The sequence below is a fragment of the Amphiura filiformis genome, chromosome 8 (genome assembly GCF_039555335.1).
Source record: "Amphiura filiformis chromosome 8, Afil_fr2py, whole genome shotgun sequence".
Lineage (NCBI taxonomy): Eukaryota > Metazoa > Echinodermata > Ophiuroidea > Amphilepidida > Amphiuridae > Amphiura > Amphiura filiformis.
This window is the reverse complement of record NC_092635.1, coordinates 12,807,720-12,830,042: the sequence shown is the minus strand read 5'-3', so window position 1 is coordinate 12,830,042 and position 22,323 is coordinate 12,807,720. Positions and strand designations below refer to the sequence as shown.

Sequence of the window (22,323 nt, the reverse complement as noted above, 5' to 3'; positions counted from 1 at the left end):
TATTAAAAAATAACACTTTGATGTTTTGCAAAAGTTCATTCTACAAATCATATATTTTGTTTCAGCCCTCTTTACAACATAAGTCAAGAACCACATGGCCTACAAAAGTATATCTGTGATGCTTGAATTCTTCTACACGCTCGCTACGATATGATCAGTGCAATTTTTGCCAAAGCTCATTCGCAAGATGCTGTAAACTACCAAATCGCAACAGTTTAAAATAGTTGCTAACATTAAGTAATCAAGCAACATGATCAGATATCTAAGTTCGGATTATTTAAAATTCTGGCCCTATTAAACCTATCATATAGGAAATCTCTGTAATACCAATACTACAAGCCACCTCCACACTAAGGAACTCTATAGCTAATAAATAATCAAGTTAGCATCAAAATTGACCTATTAATAGAATGGAAACATTTTTACGCCAAATAAGGTATCATGGCTGCAAGAGGGAGGGCGTCGATAGGAAATGATTCACAAATCTTAAAAACAAGGGACTTCAGCTCCTGAAGATACAGAGTATGTCAGAAACGCTGCAGCTCTAGCTTTGAAGTTATGACAGATTTGAACTGATATCCTAAGGGACTTGGGTCGGCCCGCGTAGTAATCTATTTGTTATGACAACTGTCATCATCAGCCACGCAGTAAACACATCCTAAGGAACCCATCCGCCTTCTGTATCAGACCTATATAGCTTTAGTATTTAGGCACTGCTCGCATCTAGGTCATTGTCAGTCTTAAACTTGGCAGCAGTCCGTTTACAGGCGCCACAACCGCTCGTCACCATGATTGGACTTGCAACTTGGACAATTTCCATCCTATTATTATGTGCTTCGGCACAGCAGAACCCAACCTGGCCTGGTACAGGTACAGGTAACAGACAACCAGGCACCGGCACCGGCACCAATTGGCCTGGAACAGGCCCAGGCAACAGGCAACCAGGCACCGGCACCGGCACCGGCACCAATTGGCCTGGTACAGGCACAGGCAACAATCCCGGCATCAGACCAGGCACCGGCACCGGCACCGGCACCAATCCCGGAACCAGACCCGGCACCGGCACCGGTAACAATTGGCCTGGCACCGGAACTGGCACTGGCACCGGCACCAGACCCGGCACCGGCACCGGCACCAGACCCGGCACCGGCGCAGGCAACAATCCCGGCACCAGACCCGGCACAGGTACCGGTAACAATTGGCCTGGTACCGGCACCGGCACAGGCACCAGACCCGGCACCGGCGCAGGCAACAATCCCGGCACCAGACCCGGCACAGGTACCGGTAACAATTGGCCTGGTACCGGCACCGGCACAGGCACCAGACCCGGCACCGGCGCAGGCAACAATCCCGGCACCAGACCCGGCACCGGCACCGGTAACAATTGGCCTGGCACCGGCACCGGCACCGGCACCGGCACCAGACCCGGCACCGGCGCAGGCAACAATCCCGGCACCAGACCCGGCACCGGCACCGGTAACAATTGGCCTGGCACCGGCACCGGCACCGGCACCAGACCCGGCACCGGCGCAGGCAACAATCCCGGCACCAGACCCGGCACCGGCACCGGTAACAATTGGCCTGGCACCGGCACCGGCACCGGCACCAGACCCGGCACCGGCACCGGTAACAATTGGCCTGGTACAGGCGCAGGCAACAATCCCGGCACCAGACCCGGCACAGGTACCGGTAATAATTGGCCTGGCACCGGCACCGGCACTGGCACCAGACCCGGCACCGGCGCAGGCAACAATCCCGGCACCAGACCCGGCACCGGCACCGGTAACAATTGGCCTGGTACAGGCGCAGGAAACAATCCCGGCACCAGACCCGGCACTGGCACCGGTAACAATTGGCCTGGCACTGGCACCGGCACCGGCACCGGCAACAATTGGCCCGGTACAGGCGCAGGCAACAATCCTGGCAACCGACCCGGCACCGGCACTGGTAACAATTGGCCTGGTACAGGCGCAGGCAACACTCCCGGCAACAGACCCGGCACCGGCACTGGTAACAATTGGCCTGGTACAGGCGCAGGCAACAATCCTGGCAACCGACCCGGCACCGGCACTGGTAACAATTGGCCTGGTACAGGCGCAGGCAACAATCCTGGCAACAGACCCGGCACCGGCACTGGTAACAATTGGCCTGGTACAGGCGCAGGCAACAATCCCGGCAACAGACCCGGCACCGGTAACAATTGGCCTGGCACCGGCACCGGCACCGGCACCGGCACCGGTAACAATTGGCCTGGTACAGGCACCGGCAACAACAGACCCGGCACCGGTTGGAATGGGTATAATCCCAATTCTCGCACCAATTTTAGAGATAATGATGCTAAGGTGCTCGTTTTAGGTGCTGGACCGGCCGGTCTTCAAGCAGTGAAGTACCTTACCGACAATGGTATCAATGATTTCATTATGATCGAAGGCTCACCCGTAGTTGGAGGAAAGTTGAAAAAGATCGAATTCGGACAGCCGAGGCGACAATATGAAACGGGTGCAATGTGGATCTACCCTCCCACGAAACCGCTTCTTGATCGATACGGTGTTCGATACCATCGAAATATGTGGGAAGATGTAACCGTGCGTAGTGATCGAGGAATTGATCTTACCAGAAATAATCAACTTAGGCAGAGACGAAGGGACCTACAGAATGCAACTAGAGCTTCGAGGGTTCTTGGAAGAGAGATCTCAATGGGAAGACGCTCAGATATATCCATCAAGACTGCTCTGGCTATGTACGGGTGGGTCGATTCATCGCCGATGGATCATGCTCTTGAATGGTTTGACTTTGACTTTGAAGAAGGAGTACAGAGCAAAGACGTGTCCTTTTTTGGAAGATTTAAGAAGGCATTTGAAGCTCATGAACAGTACTTTATTACCGACCGACGCCAGGGATTGTTTAGTGATGTAATTCAACGATTGGATGCCGATCATTTACGTTCGAACGAGGTAAGCCAAACATTTAATAATAAACTCACTAAACTATTATAGTCTTTATTTCCAAGTAGATCAAAACGGTGTAAAAATGGTAGAAATGCAGTTTGGGACATCCTTCTCTGAGAGTCTATTGCAGAAGCTTTTTTACATAAAACATAGAACATACGATTCACTGTGTAAATTTTTACAAACATTTCTGGCGGTAAAGTTGCTTGAACTGTCCCGTGAAAACTTTCTGTAAAAACGATTTATATGCTTTTATATTCTTATTGAAACATTTTAACGAAAAAGTTCAGACAATATATTATGTTTGGCGAAAATTTCCGAAAATTACAGCACACTTGTTCTAAAGTTCAATGAATACTTTATTTTTAGCTCTTTTGGTCACTAATTCTGATGTAAAATATCAAGAGAATGTGAACATCTTTAAAAATAAACTGAAAAACAACTGTCTATTCGCAGTTTGTTTCTCAGTTTCAAATCCTGAAAATGATCTTGATTCGATACACTGAAAGTCTGAAACACTTATTAATAACGACCGACTTCATTTGTTATTCAGTGTTATTTAAAAAAAACCCAATACGTTAAAACCAGAATATAACAAATATGCCACGCCTGATGTGTCACGCAGTGCCTGCTTTATAACTTTATAATTTCTTTGACAAGTGGTTTCCGACCATTTTGTACCAAGTCATTTGCACCAAAACCTAACATTCATATTAAATTAAGGATGGTAACCTATCTTTTTGTCTGTATAGGCTCTCAAGAGAACCATACTCAAATTGATCACTTATGTCAGCTTTTGACACGGCGGCTCTGTGTCAAACTGCTGTTGCTGATCTAATGATCACAAGATGGTGTTCCTGCTGAAAAATTACAGCAATTCCACGAAACAAGAATTTCCTGCTGAAAAGAACACCCCCTCAAAAAACGCGGTGTCGATTATTATTAGGCTTAGGGTATGTCGAGACTTTTGGCTCAGGGTATGTCGGTACTTTTGGAGTTAAGAAAATGAGAGTAGCAAAAAACGCTAAAACGGCTCTTTTTAGAGCCACCGAATCTTCAGAAAGCCAGCGGCAACCAATTTTGAACCAATCTTTTCACAGCCATCAATCTTTCAGTTGTTTGAAGGGTTCTTTTTACCAAATCGTTTTGTCTTTATTAAACGACTAGCCACCAATTCTTGAGTAGTCCTAAATCAAGAGCAATCTGCTTACATTTCACTGGGGAAAGGGCATCCACCGTAATGCTTATTAAGCTGCCTACACGCAGCACTACTCTCGATAATGTTGTCCTGAAGAAGTCAGAGGAAATCCTAACGAAAGCTTGGCAGTTTTATATTTGTCTGACGGCCAACCCGTAAAAACTCTTAATCTGTAACAAAATGTATGCATCGCAAATGCTTATCGAGCAAAGACGTTCAAAAGGATATCTAAGGAAGATAAAAGGCGAGGCCCGAATCACATTCACTCAAGTTCTCAAAACTAATCATCTCAGTACAGAAGCAATTTGTCTTGTCATATTTCCAATTTGTTGGTTATGTTATAATTCACAGTTTTGATTTCAGCATTTATTTTAGGAATTTCCCCCGCGATACACATTTTGAATAAATAGTACCAATCTCATTTTGGACGATGACTACTGCTTAAGTGGTGTAGTCAAATCATTTTGACTCGATTCCGATCTCTATTGGACCAGAAATCAAATTGAACACGGAATCGCGTGAGATCTATTTTACCAGGATAGATAAATTTGATAAGATGGATTTCAGTGGGTATTCCTCTCTGCCTGCAAATGTTCGAATCACTCATACATTCTATATGACTAATGACATCACCCTTTTATTCTCTATGACTAATGGCACCATGAGTAAACGAATTATTCACTGCTTTATATCTTTATAATTTCTTTGATAAGTGGTGTCCGATCATTTTGTACCAAGTCATTTGCATCAAAACCTAACATTCATATTATTATTAAATTAAGGATGGTAACCTATCTTTTTGTCTGTATAGGCTCTCAAGAGAACCATACTCAAATTGATCACAATATGTCAGCTTTTGACACAAGTCAGAGGAAATCCTAACGAAAGCTTGGCAGTTTTATATTTGTCTGACGGCCAACTCTTAATCTGTAATAAAATTAAAAACTCTTAATTTAAATGCTTATCGAGCAAAGACGTTCAAAATGATATGTAAGGAAGATAAAAGGCGAGGCCCGAATCACATTCACTCAAGTTCTCAAAACTAATCATCTCAGTACAGATTTGTCTTGTCATATTTCCAATTTCTTGGTTATGTTATAATTCACAGTTTTGATTTCAGCGTTTATTTTAGGATTTTCCCCGGGGGATTTTCCCCCGCGATACACATTTTGAATAAATAGTAAAATAGTACCAATCTCACTTTGGACGATGACTACTGCTTAAGTGGTGTAGTCAAATCATTTTTGACTTGATTCCGATCACAATTGGACCAGAAATCAAATTGAACCTGAAATCGCGTGAGATCTATTTTACCAGGATAGATAAATTTGATAAGATGGCTTTCAGTGGGTATTCCTCTCTGCCTGGAAATGTTCGCATCACTCATTCATTTCATATGACTAATGACATCACCCTTTTATTCTCTATGACTAATGACATCATGACTACACGAATTATTCACTGCTTTATATTTTTATAATTTATTTGATAAGTGGTGTCCGATCATTTTGTACCAAGTCATTTGCATCAAAACCTAACATTCATATTATTATTAAATTAAGGATGGTAACCTATCTTTTTGTCTGTATAGGCTCTCAAGAGAACCATACTCAAATTGATCACTTATGTCAGCTTTTGACACAAGTCAGAGGAAATCCTAACGAAAGCTTGGCAGTTTTATATTTGTCTGACGGCCAACTCTTAATCTGTAATAAAATTAAAAACTCTTAATTTAAATGCTTATCGAGCAAAGACGTTCAAAATGATATGTAAGGAAGATAAAAGGCGAGGCCCGAATCACATTCACTCAAGTTCTCAAAACTAATCATCTCAGTACAGATTTGTCTTGTCATATTTCCAATTTCTTGGTTATGTTATAATTCACAGTTTTGATTTCAGCGTTTATTTTAGGATTTTCCCCCGCGATACACATTTTGAATAGATAGTAAAATAGTACCAATCTTACTTTGGACGATGACTACTGCTTAAGTGGTGCAGTCAAATCATTTTGACTCGATTCCGATCTCTATTAGACCAGAAATCAAATTGAACCTGAAATCGCGTGAGATCTATTTGACCAGGATAGATAAATTTGATAAGATGGATTTCAGTGGGTATTCCTCTCTGCCTGGAAATGTTCGAATCACTCATTCATTTCATATGACTAATGGCATCACCCTTTTATTCTCTATGACTAATGACACCATGACTGCACAAATTATTCACTTACGATTAACCTTGACGTGTTTAGGTAACGACCTGTAATCTGTCAATGGCAATTTTCAAGTGATGCAACTATTTTTAACTTGATGATGATGAACATGCCATCATAATGATTAAAATGCTCTGGATACAACCAAATTCTTTGATCTTTTTCGGAAAGTTTCCTAATGCTAATCATTAGGCTATTTACACGTAGTTCCGTAATGGTCTAGGACTCCTTACCGTGCTTCCTTCAAGGTTTATATATATCTTTATGATGCAAGGTTACCTAAAACTGACCAGAGATTTGATATTCTTGATCGTGTTGATAGGGCAAAGCCTAATTTGCATGGCAGTCTGACTCTTCCATTGTATTTGTTCATTTGTGTATGGAGAACAATGGCGACCCTTCATTGTATTGTTCATTTGTGTGTGGAGAGCCATTCTTGGAGGCCCGGACTCTGGCTAGGTCCTCAGGTAGAGTCAGACGCTATGTACTATGTATATATTGACCGGCGAACCGGAAATGCGACGCTGAATAGCTTACTCTTCATCCAACTAAACCTGCTCTTCATCGAACTTTGCTTGTTTTTGTGCCTACATTGGTTGTTTGGTTTACCGAGTATGTTTATGTGCACAGTGATTTTCATCACTTATTCTAGTGTCCCATTATATTCCCATTGATCCTTGTTGTTTTTGCAGGTTTAGCACTTTTGTGAGCCTTGGAACTGGTAATTTTTGGCTATCGAACTTTACCTACTTCTAATGCCTACATTTGCTGTTTTTGCCCCACCCCCGCACATTAAGTTGGTGTACCTTGCTCGTTTTCTTTCCTGTTGTTCATTTTAAGGTATATTCCAAACAACGGTTCCTATGCTCACGACGATTAAACTTTTGATATCAAATTTGGTATAAATCTTCCAAGGAAAGTGTATAGAAAATTACTAGATTATATAAATTATTTTGCCATAAACTCATCAGACTCTGATTAAATGGGGATGGAACTAGTGGCGACTTTTTAATTGGGCTGTGTTTACTTTGTATCTAGTCTTCATGGAGTGAAAACCATGTGGTACTCCAAAGTACACCGAAGGCACTCCACTGGTACATGTCAAAAGAACTTCGAATACGACAATATGTTGCGTGGCATAAATTTGAGGGTCTGAGTACTTTGTCTATTTATAAAATTGACATTGAGATGGCCTGAAATGACCTTTAAGATCACAGACTGTAGCACGGAAAGAGCGAATTAGGAAAACTGTCAGTTAAAATCCTGTTTAAACTTGTATAATCCCACTTCTAATTACTATCCAGGGTTACTATTAGTATTTTTATAACGCTATAATTCAGTCCTTATTCTACTCTTGACAGATTTACTCGCCAATAACGTCCGGAATTGGCTTGAGGTAATTATATAATGGCTTTGAGTGTGATAGGGCCTAACGAATCCAACTAGCCAAGTCATGGTTCCCCGCAAGTACCAAACAGGTGTTGTGAGTGCCCAATTAATTTGGGTGGATTAAACCCGCTTAAAATTCGATGTTAGATTCTTTTGTGTTGTAAACTGTCATCATTCTTTTGTCTACGTGTAACACGGGTGATAGAATGCAGTTTAAAATACCCTTCAAGGCCGTACCATTTCACATTTTAGGTGAGATAGCTGGGTCCACGTCGCGGCTATGGCTACCATTGAGGTGTAGGAATGCGTGAAATTGGATTCGTCTATTGCACGAGATACACAAATATTGCACGAGTCGATAGTACAATATTTTATATTCTTGTATCACAGGAAAATATAATAAAAATCCCTTTAAAAAGGGATGCGTCTGGTCCAGAGATGAGATTGGGTGCGTTGTGGGCATGGAAACAGACTTGAAGAATCAGGAATCAAATACTAGTATGTACTCTCATGGTGCTCATTTGACCCTGGATGACTTTTGACTTTGGTAGATAATTAATTAATTATTAATTAATCAATCAAGTGACGTCATGGTTCTTGTAAGCAGAAAAAGCAGGGCTACTACATGTAGAGAATTTATTACTCTGTTGGGAGAGTGAGTGGTGTTATAGCGTTGGATTTTAGATAAAAAATTGTTTTAAATTATAAAATATAATCTAGAAATGTGGCACTGGGCAGTCCCGTGGGCAGTTTAATACACTCTTAAAAAATCGTGCTTCAAATTGACTCCGTAAGCAATTAACTATGCACCTTACCTAAAATTGTGGTCAAATTTTAACCACAATAGGTCTAAATTTGACCACGATTTATGGATGCATAGTTAACTACTTACGGGGTCCATTTGATCACGCTGTTATAAGAATGTAGGCCTAGACTAGTTCAGAGTATTACAATTTTTTTTTTATCATTTACTGACTTTTGTAAATCATTTATAAGCCTAGTACAGAGTATTACAATTTTTTTATCATTTACTGACTTGGTAAAAATGTAACTATATTTTGACCAAACTCGCGAGTGGTCATAGCATTATTAGACAGAGGCATTGGCGATATGGTCAGTGCACAGTCAATGTGCTTGATGCAATAATAAAGGCAAAGCAATTATTTTGCTTTGGATATCGGCGGAGATAACCCTCGGAGATAACCCATGACTCGCATCCATAGAGATTAGAGGATAATTATAGTGACAGGTCGTGTCGAACAATCTCAACGGCCTAGAGGGGCTCCTCCACAACTCATGGCCGTAGCAAGGTTGAAATATATGGGGCGGCAATCACAGATGTGGGGCGACCAAAATCCAAATATACGCAAAAATCTAAATAAAGATATAAAGAAAAACATAACAAACGTGGGGCAGCCATGGCATTCCCGGTTGCAACTATTCCAACGTCCCGAAAGCCAACCACGAAAGACTCAAGACACAAAGTCATGAGTCTTTTTATACACTAACACCAGGCACAAAAAGAAACTCGTCAGTTATAGTCATCCTTGCTGTTCAACAATCTGATAATTTTTGATTATTCTGAAATGTGCGATATGCGCCTCCAAACCCAAAATAAAAAGATGATATTTTAACGATTCAATTATGGGTTCTTTATTGATTGGGTGGTGCCTGTGTGCAATACAACGATGCGTTCCCATTGAATATCGTTGAAATTGCAACTTTTGATTTTGGGGTTTGAGGGTTTGGAGGCGCATAATATCTTGTCAATTCTTGTTTGATTTTCACAAATAGGTGTCAAATGAGAAAGCAAAGTCCAATTAAAATATATATTTCAGAATAATCCAAAATTATCAGGTTGTTAAACAGCAAGGATGACTATAACTGACGAGTTTCTTTTTGTGCCTGGTGTAGATCGCTTGTGCTAGATGCCACCATGGATCCCACATATTTGAAGTCCGACACATGGTTGATTTGGGCTGCCGTAGACTGGTATGGGCGGGGATCACAATGTTGTCAAGTACTCTGTCTTATAGGTACGCTGATTATGAGATCTTCTGCTGATAACTGAGCCCTTGGTACAGACTCTAGCAACTTAGCTGGGTGTGTGTATGAAAGCGACAGTAAGCGGTCGAGGACGTTGGTGATCTTTGAATCCGGGCTTTGAATCCATCCATAAACCTTCGAAGGATGTATATCTGATGTGTACAGCTGCGTCCTGTGCGGAAGCCGATCTGACCGAATTCTGTTGAGTAGAATTGTGTTGAAAACTTTGGCAGCTTTTGACATGAGAGTAATTCTCCGGTAGATAATCACAATTGAGAGGGATCCCTTTTCTTAATCTTGGGCAAAGGAACGATGACATTTGTGGTCCACTGATGTAGTGGTGAGAATGTTGTATTAAAGGAGTATTTCGTGATCCTAGCATCCTCTGTTTATGTCATTTTTCATTAGATATCCACGAAAAAACCTATTCCCAAAATTTCAGTTGATTCCGATTTTGCGTTCGCGAGTTATGCATGATTATGTGTATTAGTACTGCTCCATAGACAATGCGTTGTAATTTCGTTCTGGTGCACCAGAACGAAATTCAAATTTCACGATATCTTTGCTAAACGAATTAATCTGCAAGAAATATTTTGTACATAAACATTATGTAGCCAGAGGTTTCCAGTGATATAAAAATCTCAACTTTTTTTTGAGAAAAGTGGGGGATGAGGCTGTGGATCACGAAATGCCCCTTTAAATACGTCTATACCTATGGATGATATATGATTACATCGATAATTAAGACCGGCTGCCCTTTCTTGTCTCCTCCCTTGAAGGTGGATTAGTGGAGATGGGCAAGTAGCTTTGCAACAGGTGGAGTAGTTCCTACGGAAGGAAGGCATTATCGTTGTTAAGCAAGGCACTGAAGGCCAGTAGTTGTTCCATCTCTCTGCTTGACTTAAACGTTTCATCTCTCGTCCTTTCCGGAGAGATCATGGATTATATTTCCATGTTGTAGTGTATAAGTCTCCCATATATCATCATGCTGATGATATCAGCTATCTTCAATTGATCCATTTGCGTCCTTAGTGATGTGTAGTTTCATCTCTTTTGTAAGTTGTTGAGCTTTCTCCATCTCTCTTTACGGGGTACGATTTTGATATGAAGTCCTCCTTTTGGCATCATCTCTGTCATCGTTAAGTGTCATAGTCACATCGGACACCTAACTTGACATTCCGCAAGATCTGCGCTTACCAAACATATTTTCAGCCACTTCTGTAACGATGGTTTCAAAGCTGTCATACCGTTCGAAATCGTTGACGTGCTAGCATTCTGCATATTCTACAGTGCTTCAAATGTGTTGGATAACTCAAGCTGGATTAGTTGGATAACTAATCCAGGTACTTCGAAAAAACAAAACAAAAAACAAACAAACAAACAACCAAACAAACAATATAGCATAGATTTCTTGTGTTTCATATCATATTTCGTTTCATCCAGTGCCATGTTATTTCTCATCGTGATATTGCTCCGGCAACTTTACTGAGTATTTGTATAGAAATATTGAAAACACACCATATGAGATGTTGTGACTAATAATAGATCCTTACCAACCTTATATATCGTCTGAATTTAAATCTCCACATGATATCATTACCTTACCCCTGCCTTAGACAAATATGTTCATTTTCAATTCACAACCTGAGTACTGTATGCTACCCATTGAGTTTTTTTACTGCATGAGGTGACCCGATCCAGAGGTAGGATATCTTATTCATTTGGGACAATGAGTTACATAAAAAAATCTTTTACAGTCGTGTCCATGGTGTCGTTCCATTCTTGGAGCCCCGGACTCTGGCTAGGTCCTCAGGTAGAATCAGACGCTATGTAGAACCCGCGCGCAAATCGTTGAAGTGCTAGCATTCTGCAGTGCTTCAAATTTGTTGGATAACTCAAGCTGGATTTGTTGGATAACTAATCCAGATACTTCGAAAAAAAAACAACCCCCAAAACAACAACAACCAAAAAAAAAACCAGTATAGCATAGATTTCTTGTGTTTCATTATTATATTGAAAAACAAATTATATGAGATGTTGTGACTAATATGCAGAGATCCTTACCAACCTTATATATCATGCTGAATTTAAATCTCCACATGATATCATTACCTTACCCCTGCCTTAGACAAATATGTTCATTTTCACTTTACAACATGAGTATGCCACCCATTGAGTTTTTTTACTGCATGAGGTGACCCGATACATTATTCACTTGGGACAATGAGTATGAAGGCACTTGTAGCTTATCCTACTTTCATCTATTTGAGCGTGTAACAGATCCCATAATAATCTGATTTCCTTTATTGTGTTATTCTCTTCTAGGTGGTGACTTCCATCCAACAATCTGGCCGTCAAAACAAAGTAACAGTTCAAACAGAACGGGGCACCCGATTTACAGGCGAATACGCTATTGTAACGTTTAGTATCGGCGTACTCCAATCGGGCAAAGTCAATTTCTCTCCACCACTACCGGGATGGAAAACAGAACAAATTTTCCGTTACCAGATGGGCACCTTGGATCCAATCTTCATGCGATTCACAAGGAAATTCTGGCCGGATACAGAGTGGATTCTACATGCCAGTGAACGACGTGGCAAGAGTCATTATTTCCCAGCATTCTTGAATCTAGAAGCACGTGGTTTGTTCCCGCGTGGTACAAATACTTTAGTTGGTTTTGTTACTGGCGAAGAGGCGATGCGTTTGGAAGCGATGGAAGACAGAGCAGTCCGGGCCGAGGTAAGGAATTATTATAGTACATAGAGTATTTTTACATACACGATTATTGTTCTAAATGGTATTTGTTTTGAAGGGGCTTGGCTTTTTGCTATGACTGAGTGTACTTTGATCCAAAGGTAATTTCTTCAAAATGTTCCGACTAACATTTGCGCCGATTTTCTCTGTAAATGCTGAACGGTAACTTCTCCAATCCGAAGGGTCTGTATTTTTTGGAGAAACGCTATTTCGGAAAAAGAGTATGTTTACTTCCGTGACAACATACTATTACCCCTTTGGGCATTTTGGAAGAAATACCTTTCAGAATAACAAATTAACCTTTGAATAAATAAATGAAGAGATTTCATATTTCTAGTCCAATAAAACAGTACTCACTGTGGACTTCTTCCTCAACACTGATGTTGTTGTGACGATCTGCTTGTGACGATCTTCTGTTCAGCGGTAAACAGAAGATCGTCACAAGAAGATCGTCACAACAACATCAGTGTTGAGGAAGAAGTCCACAGTGAGTACTGTTTTTTTGGACTAGAAATATGAAATCAACAACAGACCTGAGGAAAATGTTCAGTAACCTTTGGATAAATTATCTTATGAAGCAACCTGTGCACTTAAGGGCCGATATTTTTGGACTAACAACCCCTTTAAACAGTGTTAAATGAAAACCTTTTGGATAAAATGACTCAAACCATATGAATGTTCGAGGTAGAAAAGCGTATTTTTGTTCTAAACATCCTCGTACGTATCATTCATCCTTATTTTTTCTCGGTTTGCAATAAGGCGATTCTCGAAAGCAATGGGGCAGCGCTATTTTGGGAGTATAATTACGCTATTGGAGGGAATAAGGACTAAATGAATGCGTTATTGCAATGAGGACATTTTGGGACCTAAGTGTTTTCGTAGTTAGGGTGGTTTTCGGACTTGTTTTTCTTTCTAAACATCCTCGTACTTATCATTCTTCCTTAAATTTTCTCGGTTTGTAACAAGGCGATTCTCGAAAGCAATGGGGCATCGCTATTTTGGGAGTATAATTACGTATTGGCGGGAATAAGGACTAAATGAATGCGTTATTGCAATGAGGACATTTTTGGGACCTGAGTGTTTTCGTAGTTAGGGCGGTTTTCGGACTTGTTTTTTCTTTCTAAACATCTTCGTACATATCATCATATTTTCTCGGTTTGTAACAAGGCGGTTCTCGAAATCAATGGGCAGCGCTATTTTGAGAGTACGGTATTGAGTGTTTTCGTAGTTAAGGCGGTTTTGAGCAGAGCTACGCGGTTTTGGGACTTGGTTTTTTGTTATACATATTATAAACATCCTCTTTCTTAAATTTTCTCGGTTTATATGAAAGCGGTTCTCGAAAGAAATGGCGCAGCGCGAGCCCCGAAAAGTTGAGTGTAACCGTAGTTAGGGAGGTTTTCGGACTCATTATAAACATCCTTATACGTACCATTCTTCCTTAAATTTTCTTTCCACCAATTGCACAAATAGCACAAATAGCGCTTACTGGAAGCAATTTGTCCGACATAGATTGCATCAACTGCAACTATCTGTGGCTATTTATGCAATTTGTGAAAATTGCTTAAGCAACTGGCTATTTGTGCCATTTGTACAAATTGCACACTTTCTTGCAATTGTAGGCTATTTGTGCAATGACCAATCCTGCGCCTTTATGGGTCAAATTGGCTTTTGGTATAGAGAAAACCAGGATCCATGCACATATCGCCGCTTCGCTTGTGGCAACGTGAAACCGCACGTATAACGCACTGAGCCTTGCGTACTATATGTTATATGCATTCTTTCCGATTCACATGCTGAAGATAGTATTCCTATCAGAATGCTACAAATGTCCTAACGAAATTAACTTTCTTTATACAGGTATTGAGTGTTATTCAATCTATGTTCGGCGCTGCCAATGTGCCGAATATGGAGGAATTTTACTTTGAGCGATGGGCCACTAATCCATTGCATTTTGGCTCATTCTCGACGTTCCCCGTTGGTGCTGATTCACCGCCTGATGCAAGGCAACGCATGGACGCGCATGTTGACCGAATCTACTTTGCCCAAGATGCTGCTGATCAAGCTATTGGAACAGTCAGCGGTTCAGTCAGCGCTGGTCAAAAAGCTGCTCAAAAAATAGTTGGATGTCTCACTAGAAGACAGTGCCCGGCGGCATACAGGCCATGCGCATAAGAAAATGGTACGTGTATTTTGAACGATGTAACTGCTGTGCAACACAAATTGCATTTTGTCGACCGATAACATACGCGAATTAACCTATCTCGTCATGAGGTAGGATAATGGCATTGCGATATCGCCATTGACAACTTCTATGCCAGATGACATTGCAAACAGAACAGACGTACATGTCCTACCGGTTAACCGCTTCATTTATCGTGCAACGATTACAACGGTTATCGATACCGGTTAAGTCGGTCATGGACCCTATTATGTCGTTGTTATGCTATAGACGTGCCATTATCTTAGCGCATGGGAGATAAAAGCTTCGCTTGAAATTGCGAGTACCGTATACGTGCCAAAGTCGTCCTTCATTGTTTGGATACGGTATTGAGGTTGTACGCTTCATTGTAACCAATGGATGCCATGCCGAAATACTTGCTTTGCAGCAATCTAAGCTTGCCGCCTGTTGGATCTTGGATCTTTTTCTAGTCTCTTTCGCTCTCTACATGAATCGCCATAGAAATTGATGACATTTTCTGTTCGTCATTGCATAGGCCTATTCTTGTGCAGCATTATGCTTCAGTCTTTACTGAAGACTGAACACTGAAGCATATTGCTGTACGAGAATAACAATGTACCGTAAAACCTCGTCTACAAGCATATAGGGTGCTTCTGATGAAAGCTACATAAATCCAGGCGCCATTATGGAGTTTGAGCAAATAAATTACAGATCCAAGCATATACAAACGAGTATTATTTTAAGACCAATCTTTTGTATTGGCATATTTACGCTTGTTTCGAATTAGTTTAGCTTTCATCAATAACACTGTATATGCTTGTAGACGAGGTTTTACGGTATGCTTTTCCGTAGAGTTGCTAATTGCATGCTAAATTCTCGCGTTTCACAATACGATGCGCCTCCAGCGGTCGCTGGGTCGAGGCCAAAATACGCAGTGCATCATGGGAAAAGGTCGACATCCATAGCCCGCGTAATACGAATACAATACAGGAACATGCATCATTGTGGGTTTAAATATCATTATAATGATGTTACATGCGAATGCACACTAAAACAACAATTTACAATCATAGTAGATCTATTTTCTATCTATTGATCACAGGGAATCCTTCGTGGACCTGTTTTCAACTTATTTATTATCACACTCGTGTGAAAATTTAATAGCAGCTAGAACGGCGATGTCGACTCTGGAGTCAAAAATTCGACTGCCAAGAGTAACCGCTGGCGGCGTATCGTATTGTGAAACGCGAGAATTCGCTCCTGCGATGAGCTCGGCTGCATGCATGGTTTACTCCGGGGTTAACCAGTTAACAGTATCCTTGGAGGAAAACGACCGGTAATAGTCTGTATAAATTTTTCTTCTCGTCTTTTCCTCCTTAGGTATGGCACGTGGTCAAGTCCATGTTTGGCGCTGCAAACGTACCAAACATCGTAGAATTCTACTTCGAGCGCTGGGCAACACATCCACTTCATTATGGCTCTTTTTCGACGTTTCCAGTAGGCGCAGATCGTCCTGCCGACGCTATGCAACGATTAGCCGCCCCCTTTAACAGTATCTACTTCGCTCAAGATGCAACTGATAAGGCTATAGGTACCGTCAGTGGGTCTGTTAGCGCCGGAGAAAGAGCAGCTACACAAATCGCGTCTTGCATCAGAAACCGCAGGAACTGCCCGCAACCATACCGACCAAGAAATGCGGGTAATCGCCCTCCAGGATGTCAAACTGGTTGGGGAGGGCAGGGGGCTAACAGCGGTTCACGCATCGTTGTTTATCCAGTAGCCATCATGTTTGCATCATTGTTGGGTTTTATTCTATCATTGTGGTAAACATGGAAGGACTGATTACAGAGTTGATAAATAAAATTCAAGTTCTCACATTATGAAGACTCTTCAGTAGTCTCCCACTTTTTTGGTTGGGCTATCATGGCTATGTAGGAAACTTCTAGTCTGTGGTAGATGGTGGGAGAGCAGGTGTTACTCACCGAACATGCAAAAAGGCACTACACAAGACTAAAAACTATTTTGGTAAATGAAAGTCGGGATGAAAGTATACTGTTATCGGTTCCAACTCCAGGGGTATCTCATGCTTATTGTCCTAGATAGGATCAGATCAGGCCTATGTTCTACAGCTCTGTTATTGATTTTTAGAATAATCGCTAATACACACAAAGGTCTAGTGAGATGTCGTTGGAGCTGGAATAGATACATAAAATACGTGCACTTAAAAGTGTTTTAATTGTTTGCTTTTCCTTTTAAAGATTATGAAAACATTAAATAATTGATTAATTTTTTATAATCACTGAACGAAACTGTTTAACAATTAATCTCATTCTTGCTGTCATGTGGCTACAAAATTATGTTTGCAAAGTGGATGTGTTTAAAAACGTGTTTAATAGCTATTCGCCGTAGAAGTAGTGATGTAACAGGATTAATTACCATAGCGATTTACATATGTATTACCCTTCACTACTAGTAGTATAGGCTGCACGCATCATCTGCCATTATGGTTTGTGCATGTGTGCAATCATAGATTGAATACAATGTCGCTCTTTTCGAAGACACTAATCTTACAGGTGTAGGTGTGAGTGAAACATTCATTGATGTAGAATTACTATTTGATAATCACTGGTAACATGCATGGTAGCACGCAGAGTTACAGCGTACGTCTATTATAATAGTGCAGGGCAATATATTCATAATTGTTTCCACCTATCGCTATCAAACCTGTTACATTTATACTACTACGGCGAATTTCAATTTTGCAGTATATTTGCAAAACGTTTGTGGGTTTGTCAGTGGTTAAACCCAGGCGATGTCCAATCATGATGTTGAGGCTGTTGCATGGACTTGAACATCCTCAGCTTATATCCCTTATAGCCAGTCTGACTTCCTGACCAGACGTGTACATAATCCTTGGAGACACGTGACTCACTTAAATAAACTTAATAAAGTATAGAATAAAAATGTGTAAAATCTCGAGGCAATATCTGTAATATTTCTGCTGACGCTATGTGACAGTCTATATTTAAAATAAAATGGAACGTTTTCTCGCTAGCCATTTGATATGTTGAACGGTTGCCAAGCTCAGAATGAACTGGAATCCAGTTTTGTTCTCTTTATAGATAGATAGATGAATATAAGATTAATATTGTATATAACATGAATAATATAAAAGAGACAAAAAAATACAATGTTTGAATGTGCAATATCTACCTGACAATTATGTAAATATAAAAATTGTTGAAATATTATATTTGTCCAAATGTGTTTGTTTTATATTTCTAATGGAATAAACTTTGGTTAAAATGAAAAGGCTGAAATCTTCAATGAACCATTTTCAAACTGCCCCAATGTAGAACCAAAAAGATTTAGGCTAATTTTACTGGAAGTTGTCCAATGCACTATTAATTGCTAAACAAAAATCTTAGTTCAAGAACGTGGTTAAGGTTCTTTGGAGATGTCAAAAGACTTACATCCCAAACGATGTGTTCAGCAATTCAACACTCTTTTGCTATCGCTTTATAAACATGTTCACAAAGTAAAGGTGTTTCAAATCCAAATGTCCAGCTGTAATTATGCAACAAAACTCTAAATACGTGTTTACATAGTGATGGCGAAAATGTGTTTAGAATTAAGGGTAACGTGATACAAATTTTAATTTGTATTAAAATATATTATATTTGTAATATTAATATTGTTCACCTTAGACTAACGTTTGAAATTGCATAATACAACGTAAGTCCAATTTTTAATCTTAACGTTATTTGAACTCAATCATGTTAATATATCATCACTGGTTGATGGTAATGTTAAACCAAATGCTATTTTAGGACCTCAGGCCAAAAGTTTTAGTGTAATCAATGTTTTCCACTTTATGTGTATGAGTTTTTGTAAATGTTGAAGTTACATGTATAATAAATCGAAAAAGAATTGAAAAACAAAATTATGTCAGTGTTCATTTCCCCGTTCTATCAGAGTCTGGTCAAGTTTTCTACACAAAAATGTGCATAAATAAATAAATAAATAAATAAATAATTAATTAATTAATTAAATAAATAAATAAATAAATAAATAAATAAATAAATAAATAAATAAATAAATAAATAAATAAATAAATAAATAAATAAATAAATAAATAAATAAATAAATAAATAAATAAATAAATAAATAAATAAGCAAACAAATAAATAAATAACAGCCAATCCACCGATGAATCCTGGTTTTGGATGGAGAAACAGTGAGCGCTTCTGATTGGTCATTTTAGCGAGCTCCACGAGTGGCCAATTTAAATAAAAAAGCCATGATTGGTATAGTCATTTTGCTTACTGTTCATGATAATTTTGAATATCATACAGTATAAACTGTGTTACTTCGATTCAGGTTTTTGATTTCAATTCGATTCATATTCAATTCACTTGCCACCTAACTTATTTAGATTCAATTCCAATTCGATTCTCCACTTCGTATTTGTTTTTGATTCAATTCCAATCCGATTCTCTCTCCCTATTTTTTTTATTGGTTCGATCCAAATTCAATATTTTTTCAAATCATTTCGATTCCATTCAAATTCAAGGCATCAAAATAAAATTTTAATCTGTTTTGATTCGATTCACCCAGCATTTCAATTCAGTGCTTATTTTAATTGGCAATGACGACAGAAGTGTTTAAATTTAGGGAGGGGACGAATTTGGTCTGGACTCATGGGCACAATTGTGCGTGAAGCGCGTGAAAAAATGGCAATTTCAGACCGTTTTAGCCCAAAATTTCAAACAAAACAAAACAAAGCAAAAGAACAAAAAAAAAATACAAAACGCACCCTATTTTTGCCCAAAACACTGTATGTTTGGACAAAAAAGGAAGATGCACAGGACAATAATTGCAGTATTTTTTGTTTTAACTTGATTTTAGGAGGACGGTCCCCTTTAGCAAATTTAGGGAGGGCGTGTCCCACTCCCGTTCCCCCGTCTATTAATGTGAAATCTAATGTAGTGGAGACTGAAGGGCTGCCCGGGTGCATCTAAAAAGTACTACATAATAAAAACAACATTTCACCTTCAAGTTTCTATATCATGGACAGAGGTTTGTATACAATAATTTAAATTCAATTCTATTTCAATGCATCGAAATGCAAAAATGAGCAAAATCAATTTATATTCAATTGATTCCAATGCATCGAAATAACACTGCTATAAACCAAAAAGTAAGATTTTGGTTTTGAATGGTATTTCTTTTTGGAAACCGAGATAAGGTTTCACTATAAGTCAAAAGCTTTCATAACAGGTTAATCAGTATTTGTACGATTATGGGCCCGGATAGCGACGTTTGCTAAGTATTTTCGTGGGACCTGAGAGCACATCAGACACACCCAATTGTATTATGAATACGAGGAATGTCCTTATGATATCAAATAATTTAAGATTGTTTAAATTCGTGATATAATACAAATTTTATGACAAATGATTAAAAATGATAATTTAACATTTAACAGTCCTCGAAATAAACTTTATGAATCTAATTATGTACTTTTAAGTGTTATTATTTAACAGTCCCCGAAGTATTTATAAATCTAATTATATGTACTTTTAAGTGTTATTACTAATTTTATGTGCTTTTAAAAAGTGTAAGTAGCTGGGAGGAAAAGCCATCCATCAGATTTATTCTCATGAGCTGTCCAATATATAAAAGCCATCCATTATTGTCATCGTGAAAAACATTCTTAAGGGCGTATTGCACTAAATCACTGCGCGAAAGGTGCAATGGTGATGAGTTCCGGTTAAAAGTATATGGCTACTGGAGACAATGTGGTGTCCTTAGGGACCATATTCTTCGTGAGTTTGACATGTTCTGATTTAAATGAAAGATGCTAGCCTATTAATGACTAAAATAGATATGAAATTATACAAATCGATTTCACAAGAAACGTAGGCCCTGTCCGAATTACTGCTAACGGAACAAGTTTTAATGCTAGTTTTGGCGTTGAAATAGCGGCGTCGCTTTTCAAAAAAAAAAAAAAAAAAACTGATTCTATAAAGTTCCCCAAAATTGAAGCTTAAATAAAATTTCAGTCCTTAATTAATACAGGGATGACGTAAAAAAGTGAAAAATATTGTCACGCCTGGTAGAAAACGCCGTTTAAAAAAGTTGATTTTTACGTGCTTTTCAATGGAGAAGTTATTTGGTGGTTTACGCCCTTAAGGTGCTTCTGTAGTTCTGGGTGCACTACACTAAATCCTTCCGCATTTGGTGTAACCTTTCATAGTTCCGGTAAAAAATAGCGCCTATGCGAAATATATCGGCGTCCCGAGGGAACCCAAATTTGAGAGACTCTTGGTTGTTTTGATAAAAACGATAGAATAGGAGCTCAACATTACAAATCTGTTCAGAAAATGTTCCGAATCGAATGTACATGGGAAATAGGCCCTCGGAACAATATCATGGCCGGAACTGGTAAGGAGGCGAGCGTGTCGGCTGAAATTCGGGATGGCGCTGTTCAGGAGTTCGTATCTCTCAAGTTTGTCTTAACTTGTCCCGAAAAATTAAATTTAAATAAAAGTTTAAGCTTTATTGAAGACATTGGTTTGATCAAAATATTAAAAATGTTGTTACATGGGGTAGAAAAACAAACTTACTTTCTTGTATTTTCCCGTGTATTTCAATGGGACGATTATTTAGTGGTGTGTGCCCTTCTGACGGTGATACCAGGATACTCCCTCCGCCGTCGTAGAGAAACATCCAACAAAGAAGGGATCGCCATCTAGAGGGCGCACCACCAAATCACTCCACGATCAGACGATTTATGTACCAGTGAAATTCGGTTAAAATAGTCCACCGCTTATTTAATCTTGTTGCGGCTTTATTTTCAAAACGTATAATCAAAATTAACTCATTTGCTTCCGACAAGTGTCTGCATGAAGAAATATGAGAATAGGTCCCAATGTTTTATATCAGAGATGCAGTTTTGACGCGAATTTGAACAATGTCCAGTTTCGAAAATTGAGCGATTTAGAGTTAAATTTGCACACTTTTTCACCGTTGTTTGATGTAATGTAAAACTGTGTCATTTTTAAGTCAAGTTGAACAATGATGGCGCTATTTATCTTAAATATTGTTTGCATCTCTACAAGGGTAGACACTTCTATAAATGGTACTAGAACATCAAGAAAGAATACTAACAAATGGCAAGAAAATTTTCAAAAAACTTTTTATCCCGCAAATCCTCAAATGATTAAATAGCAAATAACAAAAAGTTATTCAGTGATCCCAGCGAAGGTGTAAAAAAAATATTAAAATTGTTTATTAATTGCCTAAGCGTGAAAGATTCGTCATTAAAATTGCAATTAGGTATTTTTGCTATGAAAAATGTTGTAAACAAACAAAGAAAACTGCAATATTGACAGTTGAAGCCCCATTCAAATACATCTATAATAAATTGCTGAATTTGGCGAATTGGCAGAGGCGAATTGGCAAGGCTAAAAACTTTTACGGTTTACATTCTTTTGGAAAGGTCGTACGCACTTCAATAAAACGTTGAATTTTGTTTTTGTTTACGTTAAGGGGGTCAAATTAAGTTAATTAGTTTAAAACACACTGAAAGGGC

General features: G+C 39.3%; 1 protein-coding gene across 7 annotated transcripts; it reads left to right on the top strand.

Moving 5' to 3' along the window:
* The first annotated feature begins 567 nt into the window (after positions 1–567).
* On the top strand, positions 568–18,669 carry LOC140158634 (uncharacterized). 7 transcript variants are annotated; one of them, XM_072181803.1, is made up of 4 exons: positions 568–2,954; positions 12,119–12,532; positions 14,405–14,726; positions 16,107–16,244. In XM_072181803.1, exons 1-3 carry the CDS (start codon positions 789–791, stop codon positions 14,717–14,719), a joined length of 2,895 nt encoding a protein of 964 aa, XP_072037904.1. In that variant the 5' UTR covers positions 568–788; the 3' UTR covers positions 14,720–14,726; positions 16,107–16,244. The 7 variants fall into 7 exon arrangements, with proteins under 7 accessions (XP_072037904.1, XP_072037898.1, XP_072037902.1 ...); XM_072181801.1 differs by lacking the exon at positions 14,405–14,726 and having other exon boundaries at positions 582–1,167; positions 1,225–2,954; positions 16,107–18,669; XM_072181800.1 differs by lacking the exon at positions 14,405–14,726 and having other exon boundaries at positions 582–1,260; positions 1,318–2,954; positions 16,107–18,669.
* The last annotated feature ends 3,654 nt before the right edge of the window (positions 18,670–22,323 follow it).